Below are 20,751 nucleotides of genomic sequence, written 5' to 3' on the forward strand. Positions count from 1 at the left end.
AAGGATCAATTAGATAATAGATAAACTAATATTTGAATGCAGATTTATAGTTATAATTGAATTTTCACATATTAATTAGTTAATAGACGATATTTTACAAGTTTATTAGTTAATAAATAAATTCATAGTTATAGACGATTCTTCAAAATCAATTAATTAATAAATAAATTTATATTTAATAATTAATTTATTTTTAAAATATTTAATAAATAAAAGCGTGATAAATTTTTATATATAATTAAAATTTATTTATATAAAGTCGATTTTTGAATTTATACAGAACCACCCATTCGAATGGAAGAATACTTTACTTTAGTAGATGGAGTAGATAATAATGCAACGCCTCCACAAACTAAATAAATAATTGTATGACAGCAAAAAAGTTATGACACTATTTAAAACAAATTCTTCTACTCTTTCTCACCACACAGAAACAGAAAAGAAAATGGCCTTGAATGAAATGCATAACAAAAAATCAGAACTAATATTCATTCCTTCACCAGGAATTGGCCACTTAGCTTCATCACTTGAATTTGCAAAGCTCCTAATCAATACTAACACCAATCTTCACATCACAGTACTATGCATCAAATTTCCAGGCACACCCTTTTCAGATTCATACATCAAAACAGTTTTAAACTCACAACCTCAAATCAAACTCATTGATCTTCCTGAAGTTGAACAACCTCCACATGAACTACTCAAATCACATGAATTCTACATTTTAACTTTCATGGAAAGTCTCATACCTCATGTCAGATCAACCCTCCAAACAATTACTTCAAACCAAGTTGTTGGGTTAGTCCTAGATTTTTTCTGTATCTCAATGATTGATATAGGAAATGAACTTGGCATCCCTTCTTATATGTTTCTAACATCAAATGTTGGTTTTTTAAGTCTCATGCTTTCGATTAAAAATCGAAAAATTGAGGATGTTTTCGATTACGCTGACCCGGATAATCAACTGTTGATTCCTGGTTTCTCAAATTTAGTTCCTTTTAATGTTTTGCCTGATGCTGCTTTTAACAAAGATGGTGGATATTTTGCTTATTATAAGCTTGCTGAGAGGTTCAATGACACCAAAGGGATTATTGTTAATACATTTTCAGATTTAGAACAGTATGCTATTGATGCATTATATGATCATGATGAAAAGATTCCTCCTATATATGCTGTTGGTCCTTTGATTGATCTCAAAAGTCAAACTAACCCAAATTTAGATCAAGCTCAACATGATCTTATATTGAAATTTTTGAATGAGCAGCCAGATAAATCTGTTGTTTTTTTATGTTTTGGGAGCATGGGAAGCTTTGTTCTATCTCAAACAAGAGAAATAGCATTAGGACTTAAGAAAAGTGGAGTTAGGTTCTTGTGGGCTATGAGGTCTCCACCAACAAGTAACAATGAAGGAAAAAGCTTACCAGAAGGGTTTTTAGAATGGATGAATATGGAAGGTAAGGGAATGATATGTGGATGGGCCCCACAAGTTGAGGTTTTGGCACATAAGGCTATTGGTGGGTTTGTTTCACATTGTGGATGGAATTCTATTTTGGAAAGTTTGTGGTTTGGTGTGCCAATATTGACTTGGCCTATTTATGCAGAACAACAGCTTAATGCTTTTAGGATGGTGAAGGAATTTGGATTAGGAGTTGAGTTGAGAATGGATTATAGAAATGGTAGTGATGTTGTATTGGCTGAGGAGATTGAGAAAGGGTTGAAGCATTTGATGGAGAAAGATAATGTTGTGCAGAAGAAGTTGCAAGAGATGGCTAGGAATGCTGTTGTTGATGGTGGATCTTCTTTCATATCTGTTGGAAAACTTATTCAAAATATGATAGGAAGCAACTGATAAAAAAATATGCAAAAAGATGCTAATTTTTATAATATTCAAGTGTCAGAAAACCTGCTAAATTTGAAAAACTATGTTTTTTTATTTTTATTAGATTTTTGTTTCTGCAGTTTCTGTTTTTTTGCAGTTTCTGTTTTTTTCTTTTTTTTCGAGACTGAGTTGTTTATGTATTTCTTTATTTTTTGAAAGAAGACTCTATTGTTATATATGAGCAATAATATTTGAACACATTTTTAAACACAAATACAAGTCACTCTACGTATAATCTCTCTCTTCATTTAATTTCTCCCTTTTTATTTTTCACACAATCTTTCTCTTCATTTAATTTTTTTTTAAGTTATTAACCAAATTTATATTTTGTTTGATTAGAATGCGCAAATTTTCAGTTCAAATTCGTTAACAAATTGTTCACAATATTAATCATGTTTCTTAAAACCATTAATCAAATTATATTGTTTGATTATGATGACAAAATTTTCTATTCAAATCTATTAACCAAGTTGTGAAAGTAATTAATCATATTGTTTTAAGTCATTAACCAGATTTATATCTTGTTTTAAGTCATTAATTAAGTTTACGAAAGACAAAATTTGAAATTAATGGGAAGGAATGAAATGAAAAGTTACATTGCAAGAAGGATGAATTATGGAAGAAAGAGAAAATGAATGTGTGAGATTTATTTTTGTAGAAGAAGATAAAAAAAAGTTAATAAAGAGAAATAAAAAGGGGAAAAGTAAAAAAAAAATATTAAATGAATAGAGAGATTGTATGCAAGATCACTTGTATTTGTGTTTAAAAATGTGTTCAAATATTATTACTCTTTTAATAAAATTATAGATTTAGATAGTGGGAAAACCAAAATTGTAAATGAAACCAAATAAATAGATAAAAATGCATTTAAAGCTAAACAATAAATACAAAATAGTACAATAATAAAAAAGAGTTGCGCTAATTTGGCACACGAGCAAGGACACTATATAGTTCACACTATATGGAATTGTACACGCATGTCATGCGGTTAATCGCGTGTAAATATTTGGTTTATATACTGTCAGTTCATTATTTTTACATTTGGTTAATTTGGCTTTACAAATCATTAACAATATTTTTTTCAGTCAAATAAAATTTTAGTGTAAAAGAATAGTGTCTAAGTTCAAAGATAGAAAAACTTTAAAATTCATTAAACACTTACTAAGATATTTACATTTGTATCCTTCCACTAACTGTATACTATTTAGTGCTAATGTCAAATCAAAGTCTAACCATTTTAAGACAAAAAATTTAAACCTTTTGAATTCCTATTTCCTTTACGCATTCAGGTTCTTGTAGGCCGTATATATGTACAAAATACCAAACTTAAATCTGGAGTTTTAGATAAGAAAATGGCTATGAATGAGTTGAAGAAGAAGAAAGCAGAACTTATATTGATTCCCTTACCAGGGATTGGCCACTTAACTTCATCACTTGAATTTGCAAAACTCTTAATCAACACTCACAACAATCTTCACATCACAGTCTTATGCATCAAGGTCCCAGACACACCCTTTTCAGATTCATACATCAAATCAGTTTTAGCCTCACAACCAAAAATCCAACTCATTGATCTTCCTCAAGTGGAACAACCACCAAAAGAGCTATTGATATCACCACCAAAATACCTCAAAATTCTCATTCAAACACTCATACCTCATGTCAAAGCTACCATTCAAAACATTTTATCATCCCATTCCAACCCAGTTGTTGGGTTGGTCTTAGATTTCTTCTGTGTTTCATTCATTGATATAGGAAATGAACTTGGTATCCCTTCTTATTTGTTTTTCACATCAAATGTTGGATTTTTGGCGTTCATGCTTTCACTTCAAAAACGCCGAATTGAAGATGTTTTCAATTATTCTGATCCTGAATTGTTGGTTCCTGGTTTCTCAAATCCGGTACCTTCTTCTGTTTTACCCAAGGAAGTTTTTCTCAAAGATGGTTATGAGGCCTATTACAAGCATGCTGAGAGATTCAATGACACCAAAGGGATTATTGTTAATACATTTTCAGAGTTAGAGAAGTATGCTGTTGATGCATTATATGACCATTATGACAGAACCCCTCCTATTTATGCAGTTGGTCCTTTGATTGATCAAAAAAGTCAACCTAACCCAAATTTAGATCAAGCTCAACATGAACTTATATTGAAATGGCTAGATGAGCAGCCATACAGATCTGTTATCTTTTTATGTTTTGGGAGCTGGGGAAGCTTTGGTTTATCTCAAACAAGAGAAATAGCATTAGGACTTAAGCTGAGTGGAGTAAGATTCTTGTGGGCTATGAGGTCTCCACCAACAAGTAACAATGAAGAAAGAATTTTACCAGAAGGGTTTTTCGAATGGATGGAAGGTAAGGGAATGATATGTGAATGGGCACCCCAAGTTGAGGTTTTGGCACATAAGGCTATTGGTGGGTTTGTTTCACATTGTGGATGGAATTCCATTTTGGAAAGTTTGTGGTTTGGTGTGCCAATATTGACTTGGCCTATTTATGCAGAACAACAGCTTAATGCTTTTAGGATGGTGAAGGAATGGGGTATAGTTGTGGAGTTGAGAGTGGATTATAAAGCAGGTAGTGATGTTGTATTGGCTGAGGAGATTGAGAAAGGGTTGAAGCATTTGATGGAGAAAGATAATATTGTGCACAATTCAAGAGATGAAAGATATGGCTAGGAAAGCTGTTATTGATGGTGGATCTTCTTTCATTTCTGTTGGAAAACTTATTGATAATATGATAGGAAGCAACTGATAATAAACTAATGTTTTTATTTATTGATGGAGTTGCTATTTCCTAGTATCAATGAATAAATGAGTGTTTTTATGTTAGTTACTATAGCTTGTGTAAGTACCTAAAATTTGATGAATGAATTTAAGTTGAAAATGGAAATAGTTGCATGATATATTTACTCAAGCAAGCACCTATACATATTATTTCTGTTGAGTTCTGCTTTTCTCTGGAGGGTTTATTAGCATCTGAACTTAGGACATAAGATGAAATTTCTAAATCAATTTTGGCCATCAATGATTAATTTTAAAATATCCTGATAAACCTTTTAAATATGATATGGTTACTTGGTCAAATTTCAAGTAAAAGTAATGTCTTTTTCTGTTTAAAGATTTCAATCATATGACAAACAACATGACTATGGAAATATTACAAGGAACGAGCTGCATAAGAGGTTATCAAATGTCATTGGACTTATCTAAGCAAAAGGCTGTGAACGTGATGCTCTAAAATCTAAATTTGTCGAATGCATGATGCATTAGAATTGGTAGTTGGACACTGTAGTCAAACAATATTTATCAAACTCAGCACTCCAAAAGGAAAATCATTGCTGAACCAATTGCAGTACAAGTAAATCATATGACAAACAAAATGACTATGGAAATATTACAACGAACGAGCTACATTTCAGGTTATCAAATGTCACTGAACTTACTCTAATACTCATTCTTGTCCATGGTAAAACCCGTCCAATATTGTCATTACCTTCCTGACCTCTTTTCCTCTCTTCGGTCAGAATCGTATCTTCCTTTTGATTCTGATCGGTCAGTATCAATTTTATATGATCTGTTATCTTGCTTCCTATCACGATCTTCTCTTGACCTTGGCACAGATTCATCTTCAGTGTGCTTTCTTGATCTCTTCTCTTCCCTGTTACCAAGTGTTTCTCTTGACTTGCTTCCAAAATCATCAACATCCTGCCTACTCGGTCTCTTATCTTCTCTTACACCAGAATCTCTTGACTTGGGCTCAAACTCGACATCAACTCGCTTTATTGGCCTCCTGTCTTCCTTTCTATGATCTCTTGACTCATGTTCCCGACCATCATAATCATTCCTTGATCTTTTCTCTTCTCTCCTATGTTGATCTTCTCTTGACCGATGTTCAAATTCACCGTCTTCATACCTTCTTGGTCTCCTTTCTTCTCTTCTACTGATATTTTCTCTTCCCTCAAATCTATCATCGTCAGCATGCCTCCGCAACACTTTGTTCTCTCTTCTATCACTTCGCTTGGATTGGTTGTCTAATTCCATCTCATTGTCATGAGCTATGGAGCGTGAATCTCTGTCTCTAGTTTCAGGAATGCGATTTGATTGATTGTTGCCATCTCTTCTTTCTTTCTTGGGACCATCATATTTGTCATTATCCCATTTTGCTTTGTCTTTCTCACCATTGTCACCCCAACCGGTATTTGCAGCTCTCTACAAATGGATAACATAGTCAGTGAAAAACTGAAAACATGCAATAAAGTAGCTGGACAAATAATCTTCATCTAAGCAGTAGAAGGATCTATTCCAAATATCAGCAATTTTTAAAACATAAACAACTTTAAAACTGCAATCATAAGCAAAGAAAAACTGAGTATAAAATACACAAAAGATAAAACAGGGAAGATAAAGAAGCATCGAAGAATTACACAACAGGGTGGTGAAGTCAAATAATTCCGATTTCAAGTAATAAGAAGTGGAACTTATAGTTCATGTCTACAATTATGCAGTACGATCAGCAAACTCAAGCTTAATCACTGTATCGATTTCTATTTTCATTGTTTGGGTTATAACTTGGGAGAGACTAACATCAGTCCTACTACTGACAACAAGCTTCCAAATCTAATTCAGCAAGTCCGGTGAGAGAGTAGTACAGAAGTGTAATTCCCTAAGAACATATTCAGAAAAGTGTAAGATTTATGCCATCATTGTACCATACCCTTATGTTGATATTAAATTTTGGTCATCGAATCATAATCAAAACTTGGTCCAAATCTATTTAGAAATGCATAAGATATCAGATAGACAGATAGAGAACTAAAATTCATATTCCTATTTCAACCGCATCACATATGCAGACTGTGAGGTACAGAACCAAGATTGTTTCCTAATTTTAATCATTTTTCAATATCCCGTTACTAGTAATCTTTCTATACTTCATAAGTGGTTATTATGGAATAAGGTCATGCAAGAGCACAAGAGCTTAATGGTATTAGAGGGGGCACTCTCAAGATCATACATGGACTTATAACATAAGCACTTGAGTATGTGTTTGGAAGGCCTTATGGAAATACCTAATAAGTTTGTTTTTAGTTCATTTTCATAAGCTCCCTAGAGTAGCTTATAGAAACAACTCATAAAAAACTTGTGCAATGTTTCCCTTCAGTCGCCCCTGGATTGCAGAAACAATCTGTACATACACGTTTCACGGTATGCATAATTAAGCTGTATACCATAACTGCTCCAACAGCATAATTGAAACAAGCTACAGCTTAGAGATGCCATGTTGAAATAACCCCAAAAACTGTGAAATGCAATGCTAATACAACTTCAAAGTTCAAATAAAGTTCAATATAAAGGTATTCACTAATCAACAAAGTCAAGGCAAAAGCCGAACTTAAGTCATCAAGCTTCAGTGTTGGCTAATAAATTCCATGTTCAACTTTTTCGCCTACCACTCTGCGCTTTCCAGAGAAGACATTTCTCTCTCTGCCCAAACCATAAGCTTTCTAACAGAATAATATTCAAATCCTCCTTCTTTGCTAACCATCTCCTTAATATACTATAACTACCATTTCTCTCTAACATATTGGCCACATTAGCCATTGTAACCAAATACCTATTGGTGCTCTCTATTTTCCCCATTTGTTCGTCTATGAACACTTCAACTATGTTCTACCATTAGTCAAACTTCAATGTTCAAATTTTCAAGATAAGGTCATGGGAGTAGTAGAACTACCATATATAACTGTCAAACAATATCAAAAAATTAAGAGCTTAAAATACTTTTTTGGCATGATAATGTATACTTCTCTTACTTGCTCATCATGAGAAAATTTGCATCCAGCTCCACGAGTACAATCCCCTCTTTGAAAAGCTCGACAAACACCACGGGCCTCCCTTTTCTGTCGCTCTGTCTCTTCATCTTCCTCCTCCTTCTTCTTATACTTATCAACATGATCCACCCTAATAATCCTACCTAAAACTTGAGCTCCATTCAGATTATCTGAGTCCCCAAAAATCAAACATTACAAGGCAAATCAACATTAGATCCCTTAAAAAACAGATAATCAAATGAAAAAAGAAAACACATAATTTAAAATCATAGGACAGAGACCAACCAACAGCAAGATTAGTGCTTCTTTGATCTTCATATGCAAGGAATGCAAAACCCTTTGATTTGCCAGTACCTTTGTCTCTAACCAGATTAACATCAACAACCTCCCCATATCTGGGTTCCACCAAAAAAAAGAATTTCAAAATACAAATTTCGTTGAGTTTAATTTTGATACAATATCGGTGTAAAAAGTTTTATATCGTCAACAAATCACATCTGTGACTTAAGATAAAGATATGACTAAAGTTGGACAATTTTTTTATTATCTGATGATTATGATTGACTAATAGTGTCAAATGAACTTTACATAAATCAAATTATATCCAACAAATCACACTCAATCAATCATATGTGCAACTTTAGAAATAGTTATAATTATATCATTAAAGTCATATTTTTAATGATCACGATTATCATGACAGTTATGGTTGATTGAAAGTATATGAATTTGATCTTTATGTTTATATACAACGAATGGATGAAATAGAAGAGAAAAGAAGACATACTGAGCAAAAACAGCAAGAAGATCACCCTCGGTGAGATCAAAGGGAATGCCACCAACAAATACATATGCTGAATCTTTGTATTTAGCGTGCCACGAAGCTTGTTCGCTTATACCTAAATCAGCTTCTCTTGAATTGATTTTCTGAATGCGCTTCACTAGGGTTAACGGATTCATCTCTCTAACATCAAAGTTATATAAAAAATCGTAACAGTAGATCAGTTGGGGTTTATGTCAAGCAGGTTGTGTTCAGTCGAAAATGAGTTTCAACTTTCAATTCAAAGAAATCTGAAAATGAAAACTCCAAACATAATATTAATTAATATTAGTATCTAACTATATAGTGAGAACATTAAAATTTTAAAATCAAATCAAGACATGTGTTATGCATACCTAGTAATAAGGTAGCAAAATACAAGAGGTGGTGCTTGGGGTGTTGTGACATAGCACCAAGAAAATGTGAAGATTTGAATAAATGGGCTTGTTATCTTTGGATGGACGGGTTTGAGAGCGGGCCTAGAATCAGGCCCTAGTTGCTCTTTTAATCAACTTTTTTGTTTTGTTTTATTATTTTTAATTGCAGTTTTAATTCTTCTATTTTAATTAATTTATAATTTTAGTTCTTTTATTTTTAATTTTATAATTTTAGTCTCTTTATTTTAACTGATTCATAATTTTGATTTCTCTATTTTTAATTTTAATTTGGTCTTTTTATTTTAACCGATTCGTAATTTTTGTCCCTCTATATTTAATGTTTAAAATTTGGTCATCTACTTCTTAAAATTGACACATTTTGTAAATCTAATAGATCAGATATTTTATTTTATAAAATATAATATAATAGATTACATTTTAAAATATATATAACATTAAGAAAATAATAGATATTTATTTAAAAAATATTTTTTATTATTAAAAACTATTTAACAAATAGTTTTTAATTATTTTAAAACTAATTAATTCTAAAAATATTTTTATTTACTATTTTTTTAAACTGATTTCAAAATTTATTATTTTAAAAACTGTTTTTATAAGAGTTGTTAATTAGTATTTTTACTACTAATATGTTTATGATAAAATTTTATTTTTATCATAAAGCAAAATTTTACTAAAAATAAGATATTTTCTTAAGAAAAAACATATTTTTTTAAAATAAAAAACAGAACTTAAATTATTTTCATTATTTTAAAAAAATCAAGAATTTTTTATTATTAATTTAAATATGGTGGTGGTGGTTTGTTTTTAATAATTAATAATTTATGATTTTTTAAAAATAAAGAAAAATTTAAGTTCTATATTTTATTTAAAAAAAATGTTTATTTCTTAAGAAAATATCTTATTTTTAGTAAAATTCTATGTTATGATAAAAATAAATTTTTATTTAAATTCTGTTTTCTTTTAAATATGATAAAAATACTAGTAATAAAAATAATAATTAGAATTTCTTGTAAAAACTATTTTTTAAAATAATAAAAATTGAAATCAGTTTAAAAAAATAAGAAATAAAACTATTTTTAGAATTAATTAGTTTTAAAATATTTAAAAACTATTTTTTAATTAATTTTTTAAATAAATATCTATTTTTTAATATTATATAGTTTTTAAATGTTATCCATTAGATTTTATTAAATAAGATACGTGATCCATTAAATTTATAAATTGTCTCAGTTTTAAAAAATAGAGAGACCAAAATTTGGAAATTAAAAATAGAGGGATCAAAATTATAAATTAATTAAAATAGAAGGTCTGAAATGGAGAAATTAAAAATAGAGGAATCAAATTAAAAATCAGTTAAAATAAGATGACTAAAATTGTAAAATTAAAAATAAAAGAACTAAAATTACAAATTAATTAAAATAAGGAACGAAAACTGCATTTAAATATTAATTTTTTAATATAATTTAGTTTTTAAACATACTTAAAGTAAGTTTATAAGTAGTTTTTAATAAAAATTAGATATTATTAATAATAAAAATTAAATATTATCAATAAATATGATTAATTGATAAAATGAATTATTTTTTATAAGTACTTTAAAACCTCGCGACCTTTAAATTGTAGGTGCATAAATGTAATTCAACATATGCGTTACGTGTACAATCCGAAACCAAAAAAACAAACGGTGAAATCGTACTGATTTCATTTTTCCCCATTATTTCCTTGTACCGACTTCCCAACTCTCTAACCAACCCTTCTTTTTGTCTTCCTGTGTCTTTCCATTTTCCCGCTTCCATCATCACTGCAAAACAAAAGGGTCGGTTACTCCTTTCTTTAACAAAATATGTCACCGGTCACTCGAAGATCATCGTTCCCCAAAGTTCTCATTGAAAGAGACTCTGACTCCGAACAGAGTTCCTCCGAAGAAGAACTAGAGGAAGAAGAAATACTCCATCATGAACAAAATGGGTTTACTGAAAATGAAAAGACTCAGAAACTGGAACTGGGTTTTGACGTAAACCGGAAAGGGAAAACACCCATTACTATAGCTCTCAAAAAAGTTTGCAAGGTTACTCTTTTTTTTTTTTTTAATGTGATTTTGAAAGATATATTTTTTAAAAGTGTAATTTTTATCATACTAAAATCTTTAATAAGGGATATCTAAATTATTATTTTTTTAATAAATAACAAATGAATTTAATAAATTTCTATAATTTTTAAATAAATTTATATAAAAATCATCTTTAATAATATAAAGTCAAAATTATTATTTTTTTAAATATTAAGCGAATATATCAGTATTGGAACTCTGTTTTGTTATTATAGTTACTGTGTGACTAATATTATATTTGAAGCTGTTATTATAGGTTTGTAAGAAGCCTGGACATGAGGCAGGTTTTAAGGGTGCTACTTATATTGATTGTCCAATGAAACCTTGTTTTCTTTGTAAAACTCCTGGTACGTGGTAACTGATAGTAACTCTTATCTTCCTTACATTGTTTGTATTGGCATTTTCTTTTTAGTAGTGAATGTGGTATGCTGATATATTGGATTTCAAAATGCATCATGTTAATGTCTCTGTCATTTTTTTTAAATAGAAAAAACTATGAAGCATAGACATTAGTTACGACACTGACACATAATAGACAATTGACACATCATTGATACATAGACACTCTTAATAATTTTAAGGAAATGAAAGTGATTGAATGTAACCACATGTATTGGTGTCGTGTCGGACACCGGACACGTTTTCAATTTGAAGTGTTTGTGCTTTAAAAATGTTTTGATAGTTTGGAAGTATTTTGTTCCATGTTTGGGAAGGCGTTGAGCTCCCCAAACTCCCAAACTTTCTTTATATGGGATAAAAGTGATTTTGTTTTGGTTGTAGCTTGTCGTTAATGATTTTGTCTTCTAAGAAGTGGTGGAGAAAATGATTGAGGCAATATTCTAGTACTAGCTAGTTACTTAGTTACTACAAAGTTGAAGTCGTTTGCTTAAATTCTGCTGCGCAACAGTGTTATAGTGCCGCTACAGCTGCTATTTGACCTAATTTTGTACTAAATAGCATATTGCAAAACAATAGTGACTTGATCAAGTTCTGTTACACTACAATACCGATATAGCTGATATTTAACAACACTAAATAAAAGAAGAGGATTGTTTTGGGCAGTTGATAACCAATGTAAAAATCACATTGTGTCATAAACTCTCACCTAGACACACACTCGTCATTTTACTAATTAGAATGGTTATCTTTGTGACCTTGTCTCATATTTTCTCTCTGGTTTGATAGTAACTTGTTTAGTTTCTTATATTTCTCATCTTGTGATTTTGAATAGGGCATACCACTTTGAATTGCCCACATCGGGTCACTTCGGAGCATGGTGTCATTCCGGCGCCCCGCAGAAAAACGTCTAAACCTTTGGAGTATGTGTTTGAACGCCAGCTAAGAAATGACATTCCTTCAGTAAGCCTAAATCATTTTTTTTAAGAATTTAATTTAACCTTAGTTTTGAAGAATAGGTTTTCTCATTGTACTGTGTCATTAATTTTGTGTAGTGAATTTTTTTACTGTTTTATTTGTTTCAATGTAGTATCATTGTAATCTGGTTCAAGCATTACTCTAAGTTTCCACTGTAAAACAGTAAATCCTTTTTTTCATCATATAATGATCTTGCAACTTATGTGCTGAATGATATGTGCTAAAAGTTTCATTACTTGATAATGTTCTACATCTATTCTTAGTTAACACATGTAGATTTTTGAATCTTTTCATTATGGAGGCAAATAATTGAATTTTTCTTCATATGTTTCCATTTAGTCCTTCAAATGATTCCATAATGCTTATGTATTCTCTTGTTCCCAGCTATTTATCATAGCGCCTAATGTTATGATGTTCTTCTTTTTTAAATTTCACGTTTTCCTGTTTTATGCGATAGATGAAGCCTAAAAATGTGATTCCAGACCAAGTGAATTGTGCTGTTATCAGATATCATAGTAGAAGGATAACAAGCTTGGAGTTCCACCCGACAAAGAATAACATCCTGTTATCGGGAGATAAGGTTACTTATATTACAGTAAATTACATTAGCTGCGATTAATTTTAAGGTTTATTTTTCAGCCTTTGATTTCTTTTTTCCTGCTCTATTCTTATTAAAAGAAAGGACAACTTGGAGTCTGGGATTTCGAAAAAGTGCACGAGAAAGTAGTCTATGGGAACATACATTCTTGTATACTAAATAACATGCGGTAAGTTGCTTTGTAGGCCTTCTTGAGTTGTTGCATTTCTTTCCTTCATTGTTTCGCTTTTGCACATGTTTTATCCTGAACTCCAAATGTTAGATTCTAAATGGAAAACTTTTGTAGGTTTAATCCTACGAATGATTGTATGGTCTATTCTGCATCTTCAGATGGAACCATTAGTTGTACTGACTTGGAGACTGGAATATCATCTGCTCCGATGAACCTGAATCCTGATGGATGGCAGGTAACATTTTTCTGTTAATGTTTTTTTAACTTATTTTGTATAGTTGTCTCTTTTAACTTCTTGACTACATGGATATACTCAAGGTGGTTAAGAAATTCTCTATTTGTGAACGATAATATCTGTGATGATATTAACTGTGAAAAAGTTTATTTGTATGTGTTGTTTTTATTAGGGTCCAAACACCTGGAAAATGCTCTATGGCATGGATATTAACTGCGAAAAAGGTCTTGTGCTTGTTGCCGATAACTTTGGTTTTCTTCACTTGTAAGTAACTTCCTTTAGCCTACCCGCATAACTTTGGTTTTTTCTTTTTACTATCTCCACGTGTCTATATAGTCCTCAACTCAATTGTAATTTATCTCTCTATCTAATTTGGTTAGCTATAAAAATACTCATATGTTATGCTACTGAATCTCCATCTTTATATTTCATATTATTTTGGATTTTTCTTGATTAGGGAATAGAAATAGTAGCCATCTTTCTAACATGTTTCTTTCTAAGTAAGAATCTGTTGTCATGTTTATGAAACAAATTAGCTTAGCAATAATATTGAACCTCCTGTGATCTTTATAGGGTCGACATGCGGTCCAACCATAGGAATAGTGACGCAGTTTTGATCCATAAAAAAGGTAGCAAAGTTACTGGTATCCATTGCAATCCACTTCAACCAGACATCCTTTTGACTTGTGGAAACGATCATTATGTGAGTTCTTCCATTTTATACATATATTGATATTGATTGATATAGAAGCTAGTTGATTTTTTGAGCATTTGTTGCGTGCTTAACAGTTTGTGCTTTTTAGGCTCGTATTTGGGATATGCGTCGCTTAGAAGCTGGATCATCACTTTGTAATCTTGCGCATACACGTGTTGTTAACTCTGCGTATTTCTCTCCATTATCTGGAAACAAAATTCTTACTACATCACAGGACAACCGTCTTCGTATATGGGATTCTATCTTTAGTAATATGGAATCTCCAAGCCGAGAAATCGTGCATAGTCATGATTTCAATCGCCATTTAACCCCCTTCAAAGCTGAATGGGATCCAAAGGTGGCGTTCTTGTTTCGAATTTTGCGCCAATTTATTTACAATGTTTCCTTTAACATTTCTCCTGACTCTAGGAACAATATTGTTTTATGTAATTGTAGGATCCATCGGAATCACTTGCTGTTGTTGGCCGTTATATAAGTGAAAATTTTAATGGCGCAGCCCTGCATCCAATTGATTTTATAGATATTAGTACTGGACAATTGGTAGCGGAAGTCATGGACCCGAACATCACAACCATCAGCCCAGTGAATAAACTGCATCCCCGCGATGATATCCTTGCAACTGGGAGTTCTAGGTATGATTTGTCTCACATTTTCTTACTAATTCTAAAGTACTAGGAATAGATAATGAAACTTTTGATTTTTCTCCTTCATATATATGTATGACAAAAGATCTATTGCCTCAAATTCAAATTTTTAGCCTTTAAAGTAGAAAATTTGATTTATAAAATTACAAGGGATCTTTAACAAGATCATTTTCCATTTAAGAGTAAACTCATGTATCATGTTCAACTCTTTAGACTCCTCAATCTATTAAGGTTGGATATATGAGTATATACAAATTATCCAATGTGTCAAGTTACAACTATTAAGGAAATGCTTCAATAGAAAGCTATAGGTCCTAATGGTATGATATTTCAGATCTCTGTTCATTTGGAAGCCGAAGGAGAAATCCGAGCCTGTCGAGGAGAAGGATGAAAGGAAGTTTGTGGATTGTGGAAAAGCTGAGAAGAAACGTAAGAAAAAAGGTGATCATAGTGATGAATCCGACGATGAAGGCATTTCAAAGCTCAAGAAGTTCAAGTCCAAGGCCAAGCAGACCGAGTGGAAATTGTCTCGCTGCTCGACAAAGGATAATTGCTAAAATGTTCATTTTTGTTTGTGTGTGAAGGTTTTCTAATTCAACTGCTAACCCTGTATAGGTTACCAAGCTCCCTTCCTAGTTTTGTTTTTTGGGGTTGGGACGTAATTTTGTAAAAGATGCAGGCCTTGCTAGCTTTATACGTGACACATTCTCTTTTGTGGTACTAGTTGTGTATTATGTTCATATTAACTTTGTAGGTTATGTGGATTTTACACTTTTTTATCTATGTAAAAGTGTACTTATCAAGCTTAAGATTGATATATTATAATTATGGTTTTATGTTTTCATTAAGGTCTTTGAATTATTGGAAAGAGAAATCAATCTATTTCACTCGCCAACACTTAGTCTATCTACCCCTAAAAATCTATTAAAATTACAAAATAATCTTTTCATTATTTTATTAAAAATAATTAAGGCTTGCGTCGAACTAGCCCAAGCAAATCTGGATGTTAATATTGCTTATTCCAGCATGTATTCTGGGTTTTAGTAAAACGTCGATGATAGTGTGGCCTAGTCTACACTAATAGGTTTAATTTTTCAATTATGTTTAAATGTGAAAATTTTGGAAGTTGGAATTTTTTATTTTTAAAACATCTTAAATATGTTTCTCTTATTGAATGAAGCCGCGTAGTGCATTTTTTTTCTTCTTTTTTATAAAATATAAACTTCATTCAAAAGCAAATAATGAGAAATAATTAATAAGATAGTAAAAAACACGTGTAAGTAAATATTTTAGAAACCAATAAAAAATAATTAAATTGAAATTTTAATACTAACAATCAAACTAATTTCTTTCATATATGATAAATGATAAAAATAAAAATAAAAAAATAATATAAGATCTATAATTTTTAATCTCATATATCTTTGAAAATAATATTTGTTGGTGTTCGCTCATATTGACTATAGAATTTAATCATATTGACAAGTCGTATATATGGATGAGAATGATAAATTTGGTAATAGCCTCTATAATCCTCTTATTTTATATATGACACTCTAAAATATTTTTGTGATTAATAATATATATGTTAAATAAATAGTTAATAATTTATGTTTTAGTGATTAATAAAGTATTTAAAGTAGTTAATAATATAAATTTGTATATATGTCACACATATATGTCTCAATAATAAAAAAATTGATTTTGTTTTTAAATATCGTTCTTCGTATATTGTAAGTATTGTATCTATATTTTGTGTTTAAATAACATTTTTCTATTCAAAATATCAAAAGACTTTTTTTTTTTACTAAAATAAAATTCTTATCTATCTCTACCCTCTCTCTCATTTATATCTCTCTATTCTCTCATGTCCCTTTCTCTATACTTTCTTATCCATGTCTCTCTCTTATCTCCCTATATATCTCATATCTCTTTCTCTTTTCCCCTCTTATCTCTCTGTTTAATCTCTTAGGTCTTTCTATACTCTCTCACGCCTCTCACCTAGGGAGGATAATTAGACTCAGATCTAGTGGATACCCGCAAAAAACCCATAAAAGGTATGGTAAAAACCCACATAATGGGTACTATAGTACCCACCCTACCCCACACCCACACTTATATAAATATATTATTTATTTATTTATTATATTAGTGTTTAGTTTAATTAATTGTTTTCTTTTATGTTTTAACATCTATTAATATCATTTGACCACTACAATATTTATAATTGAAAGATAAGTATTTGCAAACTTTTTTAGAATTTGATTATGATGAATAGGTAAATAATTGTGATTTTATAACTAATAGTTATGTCTTATTAATCGTGACTTTATAATTATACTTGCAACTGTATATCAATTGTTTTTACAGATCTCGAATAATATTATCATATGACTTGCAACTTCATAAAAATATTATTATGGATATTTAAATATGTATTTTAACGAATGTTCATTTGAAATATTTTGAGTTAGAAAATATTTGGGTTTATAATATATTTGAATAATTTTTAAATTTAATCACAACAATATCATTTATTTATAAATTTTTTTAGTTAAAGCGTGGATAATGGGTATGGGTACGGGCACTTAAGTACCCAGAGGGTAATGGTACGAGTATTAAAGTTGGTACCCAAGAAGGTACGGACACGAGTATGGGTATTTTTTTAAATCGCAGGTATGAGGACGAGTACTATAGTACCCTACTCAAACCCTACCGATTGACATCCCTACTCTCACCTTCTTATCTTTCTATCCATCTTATCTCTCTCTTCTCATTATTATTTATTTCTTTCTTTTTGGCTACATCATTTTTTTCTTCTGGTGAAAATATTAAATCTTGATCATACAACCATACATGAATGATCATAATTAAAAGTTATTTAAGTGACATATGATCCCTTAAAAAAGTCACATAATTTTTTCTTCTAATCTTGATCATTCATGGTTATGTGATCAAAATTTAATCTTCTTATTCTCATATTGTAAAACTTCTATCATTTAATATATGTCCGGTGTATAGACATATCAAACAAAGTGTTGTGTAAAATTGTTTATTCTGTGCATCAAGCATCAAACGCTAGATTACAAAAAGTTATCTTGTACTGTCCTATATTCAATTACTATTTGGGAATCAAATACACTTGGTTATAGTGATCGATTGATAATGACAAAACTAGAGCATATGATAAGTGTTATTTGGTTATTTCACATAACAAAATAAGGACAAACTATAAATGATAAAGAAAGTAACAATTTTATCGAATTAAATTTATCTAAATTATTACTAATTTAATGTAAACGCAAACTAGAAAATAATAAATGGTGAGTAATTCATAGTATCAAATAGAGTATCATATTAAAAACGGAAAATTACAACCATTTTTTATTTTTATATAAAAATTGAGAATTTAAATTAATAGTTAAATGAGGTTTTTTTTATATAAATTGAGAGTTTTAAAAAAAAAACTATTTTCTATCAATTAAAAAATTATAAAAACTAACTATTATTTATCAAAAGTGTTAATGAAATAAAATTTATTTATTTTTTAAAGTTTTATTATTCATAATAGTGAATATTAAATACTTTTTACAATAAAATGTAAAAAGTGAATTAAATATTTACAAACAATAAAATGATATATTTTTTTTACAAAATCATTTTTTCTAAAATACTAAAGTCGATAAATAGATTTCTAATTCATAAAAATAATTATCAATTTATTAATTTAGACAATAATATACTAAAACACTTTAAATTATGAATGTAAAGTAGAAGCTCTCTGAAAAATAACAATTCTTTTAAGAAAATTATTATCAACTGGAGTATTTTAATTTCTATAATTTAATAAACGAGATTCTATTGTAACAAAAAATAAAAACGAGATTCTATTATTGAGATAGAGTCTAGTAATAAATGGAGTAGTTATGGTGACAGTAGTTAATGTTGCAGTAACTGGAAATCACATGGCAAACCCCACACATCCTCGCATCCTGTACTACTGCTTTTGGAAAAGAGACAATTGTCTTAACAATTTACTATGAAATTTGAGATACTCTTCATCCTAAATGAATATAAGTATAAAGTGATAAAATATTTCTTTTATTATTTTTTACAAATTATTGTCTTAATATGGTGGAATGTTTCTTTATATTTGATTCACTTATCCTCCCCAGAGTCTCCATTTCACTCGTCTATAAACTCTTGGACAAAGTAAGTTTTATAAGGAAATTAATGTTTAGACACTCAAACTCTCAATAGACACTTTGAGAGAGAAAAAAATAGAGATAATAATATGATATATATGATATAATGATGTAATAAAAAGAGAAATAAAAAGAGAATGGAATGTTTAATGAATATAAAGAAATTATAAGTGTCTACGTATAAAAGAATGTGTGAAGTACACTTATAGTTAAATAGAGATGAAATAAAGCATTCAGTGAGTATAGAGAAAAATAGGTGTATATGTTTTATTATTGCTAAGAGCACTACTGTATATCACTTGAGATTGTGTCATGAAACTGTAAAAAAGAATAGAATTAGACCAATAAAAAACTTGCATGGCCATATATAATGGGTAAAAGTCAAAAAAGAAAGTTGTTAAAATCAAGCCAAATGTTTCATGGACTATTCGTGACTTTTTCTTTTCGAGATACATATCAATTTCCTATTGCTAAATATAAGAGCTCAATATTTAAGTGGACATGCACATATTTTATCTAAAAAAAATAAAAATGAATGCATGCATGGTATGGTATATACAAGCACGTGAGTCATGAGTCATCGAAATTGGATCACAGTGAATTAAAGAGTGGATTCGAACGAATAGGACAAAGGCGTACCAATAGTTAACTAACTTAGGCATTCGCGATCACTACAATTAATTTGCATTCACATAGTAACAAAAACAAACCCCAATTAGCAAACAAATTGACAGCTTCCTTTCATTTCTCGAAACCATAACGAACTTCACCGCCAAATTCGGAGGGCATTTGCGTCATTTCATACACACCTATCGCTAATCCCTCTCCTTCCGTCTTCATAAGTCCCTTCCAAGAGACACATCAAAGCTCAAACACACATACTCACTCATTCTTCTCACAAGAAAAATAAAAACAGTTATAGAGAGAAAAAGAGAGAGATAATAAAACAGTTAAATAGAGAGAGCAATGGCAGCTTCCGACGGAAGCGAGTACTTTGAAATAGGTTCGATCGGTAGCGAGAGTTTTGCAAGAGCCTCGAATGCCGATACTGTGGAGGAAGATGAAGAGGAGCTTCATTGGGCGGCGCTTGCTCGTTTACCGTCGCAGAAGCGCATCAACTACGCGGTTCTCCGCGCTTCCTCTTCCCGTCGTCAACCTACGCCGGAAAATGCTAGCCCCGATAACTTAGTCGATGTCAGAAAACTTAATCGGCTCAACCGTGAACTCGTCGTTAAGAAGGCTCTCGCCACCAATGCTCAAGACAACTACGCTCTCCTCTCGGCCATCAAAGAACGCCTCGACAAGTACCGATTTCAAATTTTCAATTATCGTTGTTTTTCTTTTCCAGTTTCACGTTATGCGATAGTTCAAATTTATAGATCTATATTTTTTTTTTCGTTTGTTCGTTGTTAACTTGTTGTTTCTGGTTGCGTTAGGGTTGGAATTGAGGTGCCGAAGATTGAAGTGAGGTTCACGAATCTGACCATTAGTGCTGATGTTCTAATGGGTTCTCGAGCTTTGCCTACTCTGATCAATTACACTCGCGACGCCTTAGAGGTTAGTTTCGTATTTTTGTTTTGATTTGATTTGTGGTGAATGATGCATGTGATTTAATTTGTTACTATACGTTATGCGGTTGAACGCAGTGTATCCTAACGAAGTTGGGAATATTTCGACCCAAACGGCATGCACTTACTATTTTGGATAATGTCAGTGGCGTCATCAAACCTGGAAGGTAATAATGCTTTCTTCTTCGTCTCTTTCC

The 20,751-nt window shown here is 30.7% G+C and overlaps 5 protein-coding genes across 5 annotated transcripts in view; 4 read left to right on the plus strand and 1 right to left on the minus strand.

Annotated features, from left to right (window-relative positions):
- Positions 1-375: 375 nt before the first annotated feature.
- On the plus strand, positions 376-2,098 carry LOC101498808 (UDP-glycosyltransferase 71K1). Its single transcript, XM_004490533.4, has one exon. The coding sequence runs from the start codon at positions 386-388 to the stop codon at positions 1,847-1,849; it is 1,464 nt and encodes a 487-aa protein (XP_004490590.1). The 5' UTR covers positions 376-385; the 3' UTR covers positions 1,850-2,098.
- Positions 2,099-3,109: 1,011 nt separating this feature from the next.
- LOC101499125 (UDP-glycosyltransferase 71K2-like) lies at positions 3,110-4,710 on the plus strand. The gene is given in 2 exon segments (XM_012713000.3): positions 3,110-4,529; positions 4,531-4,710. Coding segments are annotated over 2 exon segments (1,401 nt in total). The 5' UTR covers positions 3,110-3,231; the 3' UTR covers positions 4,634-4,710.
- A 450-nt stretch (positions 4,711-5,160) lies between these two features.
- Positions 5,161-9,004, minus strand: LOC101499446 (uncharacterized). Its single transcript, XM_004490535.4, has 5 exons — positions 8,889-9,004; positions 8,500-8,783; positions 7,998-8,107; positions 7,695-7,882; positions 5,161-6,090 (listed from the first exon to the last, which is right to left on the minus strand). The coding sequence occupies exons 2-5, from the start codon at positions 8,670-8,672 to the stop codon at positions 5,371-5,373; spliced, it is 1,191 nt and encodes a 396-aa protein (XP_004490592.1). The 5' UTR covers positions 8,673-8,783; positions 8,889-9,004; the 3' UTR covers positions 5,161-5,370.
- Positions 9,005-10,597: 1,593 nt separating this feature from the next.
- On the plus strand, positions 10,598-15,625 carry LOC101499945 (protein DAMAGED DNA-BINDING 2). The gene is made up of 11 exons (XM_004490536.4): positions 10,598-11,001; positions 11,300-11,390; positions 12,275-12,402; positions 12,875-12,997; positions 13,096-13,184; positions 13,302-13,422; positions 13,595-13,686; positions 13,996-14,125; positions 14,226-14,474; positions 14,573-14,769; positions 15,116-15,625. The coding sequence occupies exons 1-11, from the start codon at positions 10,777-10,779 to the stop codon at positions 15,336-15,338; spliced, it is 1,668 nt and encodes a 555-aa protein (XP_004490593.1). The 5' UTR covers positions 10,598-10,776; the 3' UTR covers positions 15,339-15,625.
- Positions 15,626-19,680: 4,055 nt separating this feature from the next.
- Positions 19,681-20,751, plus strand: part of LOC101500288 (ABC transporter G family member 31-like) — a 13,891-nt gene continuing 12,820 nt past the window's right edge. Inside the window, 3 exon segments of the mRNA XM_073365262.1 lie at positions 19,681-20,290; positions 20,423-20,543; positions 20,633-20,721. Coding sequence (XP_073221363.1) covers positions 19,953-20,290; positions 20,423-20,543; positions 20,633-20,721 — 548 coding nt within the window. The 5' untranslated portion in view covers positions 19,681-19,952.

Source organism: Cicer arietinum, chromosome 2, assembly GCF_000331145.2.
Source record: "Cicer arietinum cultivar CDC Frontier isolate Library 1 chromosome 2, Cicar.CDCFrontier_v2.0, whole genome shotgun sequence".
NCBI classification, from domain to species: Eukaryota; Viridiplantae; Streptophyta; class Magnoliopsida; order Fabales; family Fabaceae; genus Cicer; species Cicer arietinum.

Bases quoted from the DNA above. Each gene is read 5' to 3' on its own strand.
- LOC101499945 (XM_004490536.4), top strand. From the start codon at position 10,777: ATGTCACCGGTCACTCGAAGATCATCGTTCCCCAAAGTTCTCATTGAA. The intron at 11,002-11,299 runs GTTACTCTTTTT...CTGTTATTATAG, and splicing joins CTCTCAAAAAAGTTTGCAAG to GTTTGTAAGAAGCCTGGACA. The intron at 14,475-14,572 runs GTGGCGTTCTTG...ATGTAATTGTAG, and splicing joins AAGCTGAATGGGATCCAAAG to GATCCATCGGAATCACTTGC.
- LOC101499446 (XM_004490535.4), bottom strand. From the start codon at position 8,672: ATGAATCCGTTAACCCTAGTGAAGCGCATTCAGAAAATCAATTCAAGA. The intron at 7,883-7,997 runs GTTGGTCTCTGT...TTGGGGACTCAG, and splicing joins AAGCACTAATCTTGCTGTTG to ATAATCTGAATGGAGCTCAA. The intron at 6,091-7,694 runs GTAAGAGAAGTA...ATCCATTTGTAG, and splicing joins AATTTTCTCATGATGAGCAA to AGAGCTGCAAATACCGGTTG.
- LOC101498808 (XM_004490533.4), top strand. From the start codon at position 386: ATGACACTATTTAAAACAAATTCTTCTACTCTTTCTCACCACACAGAA.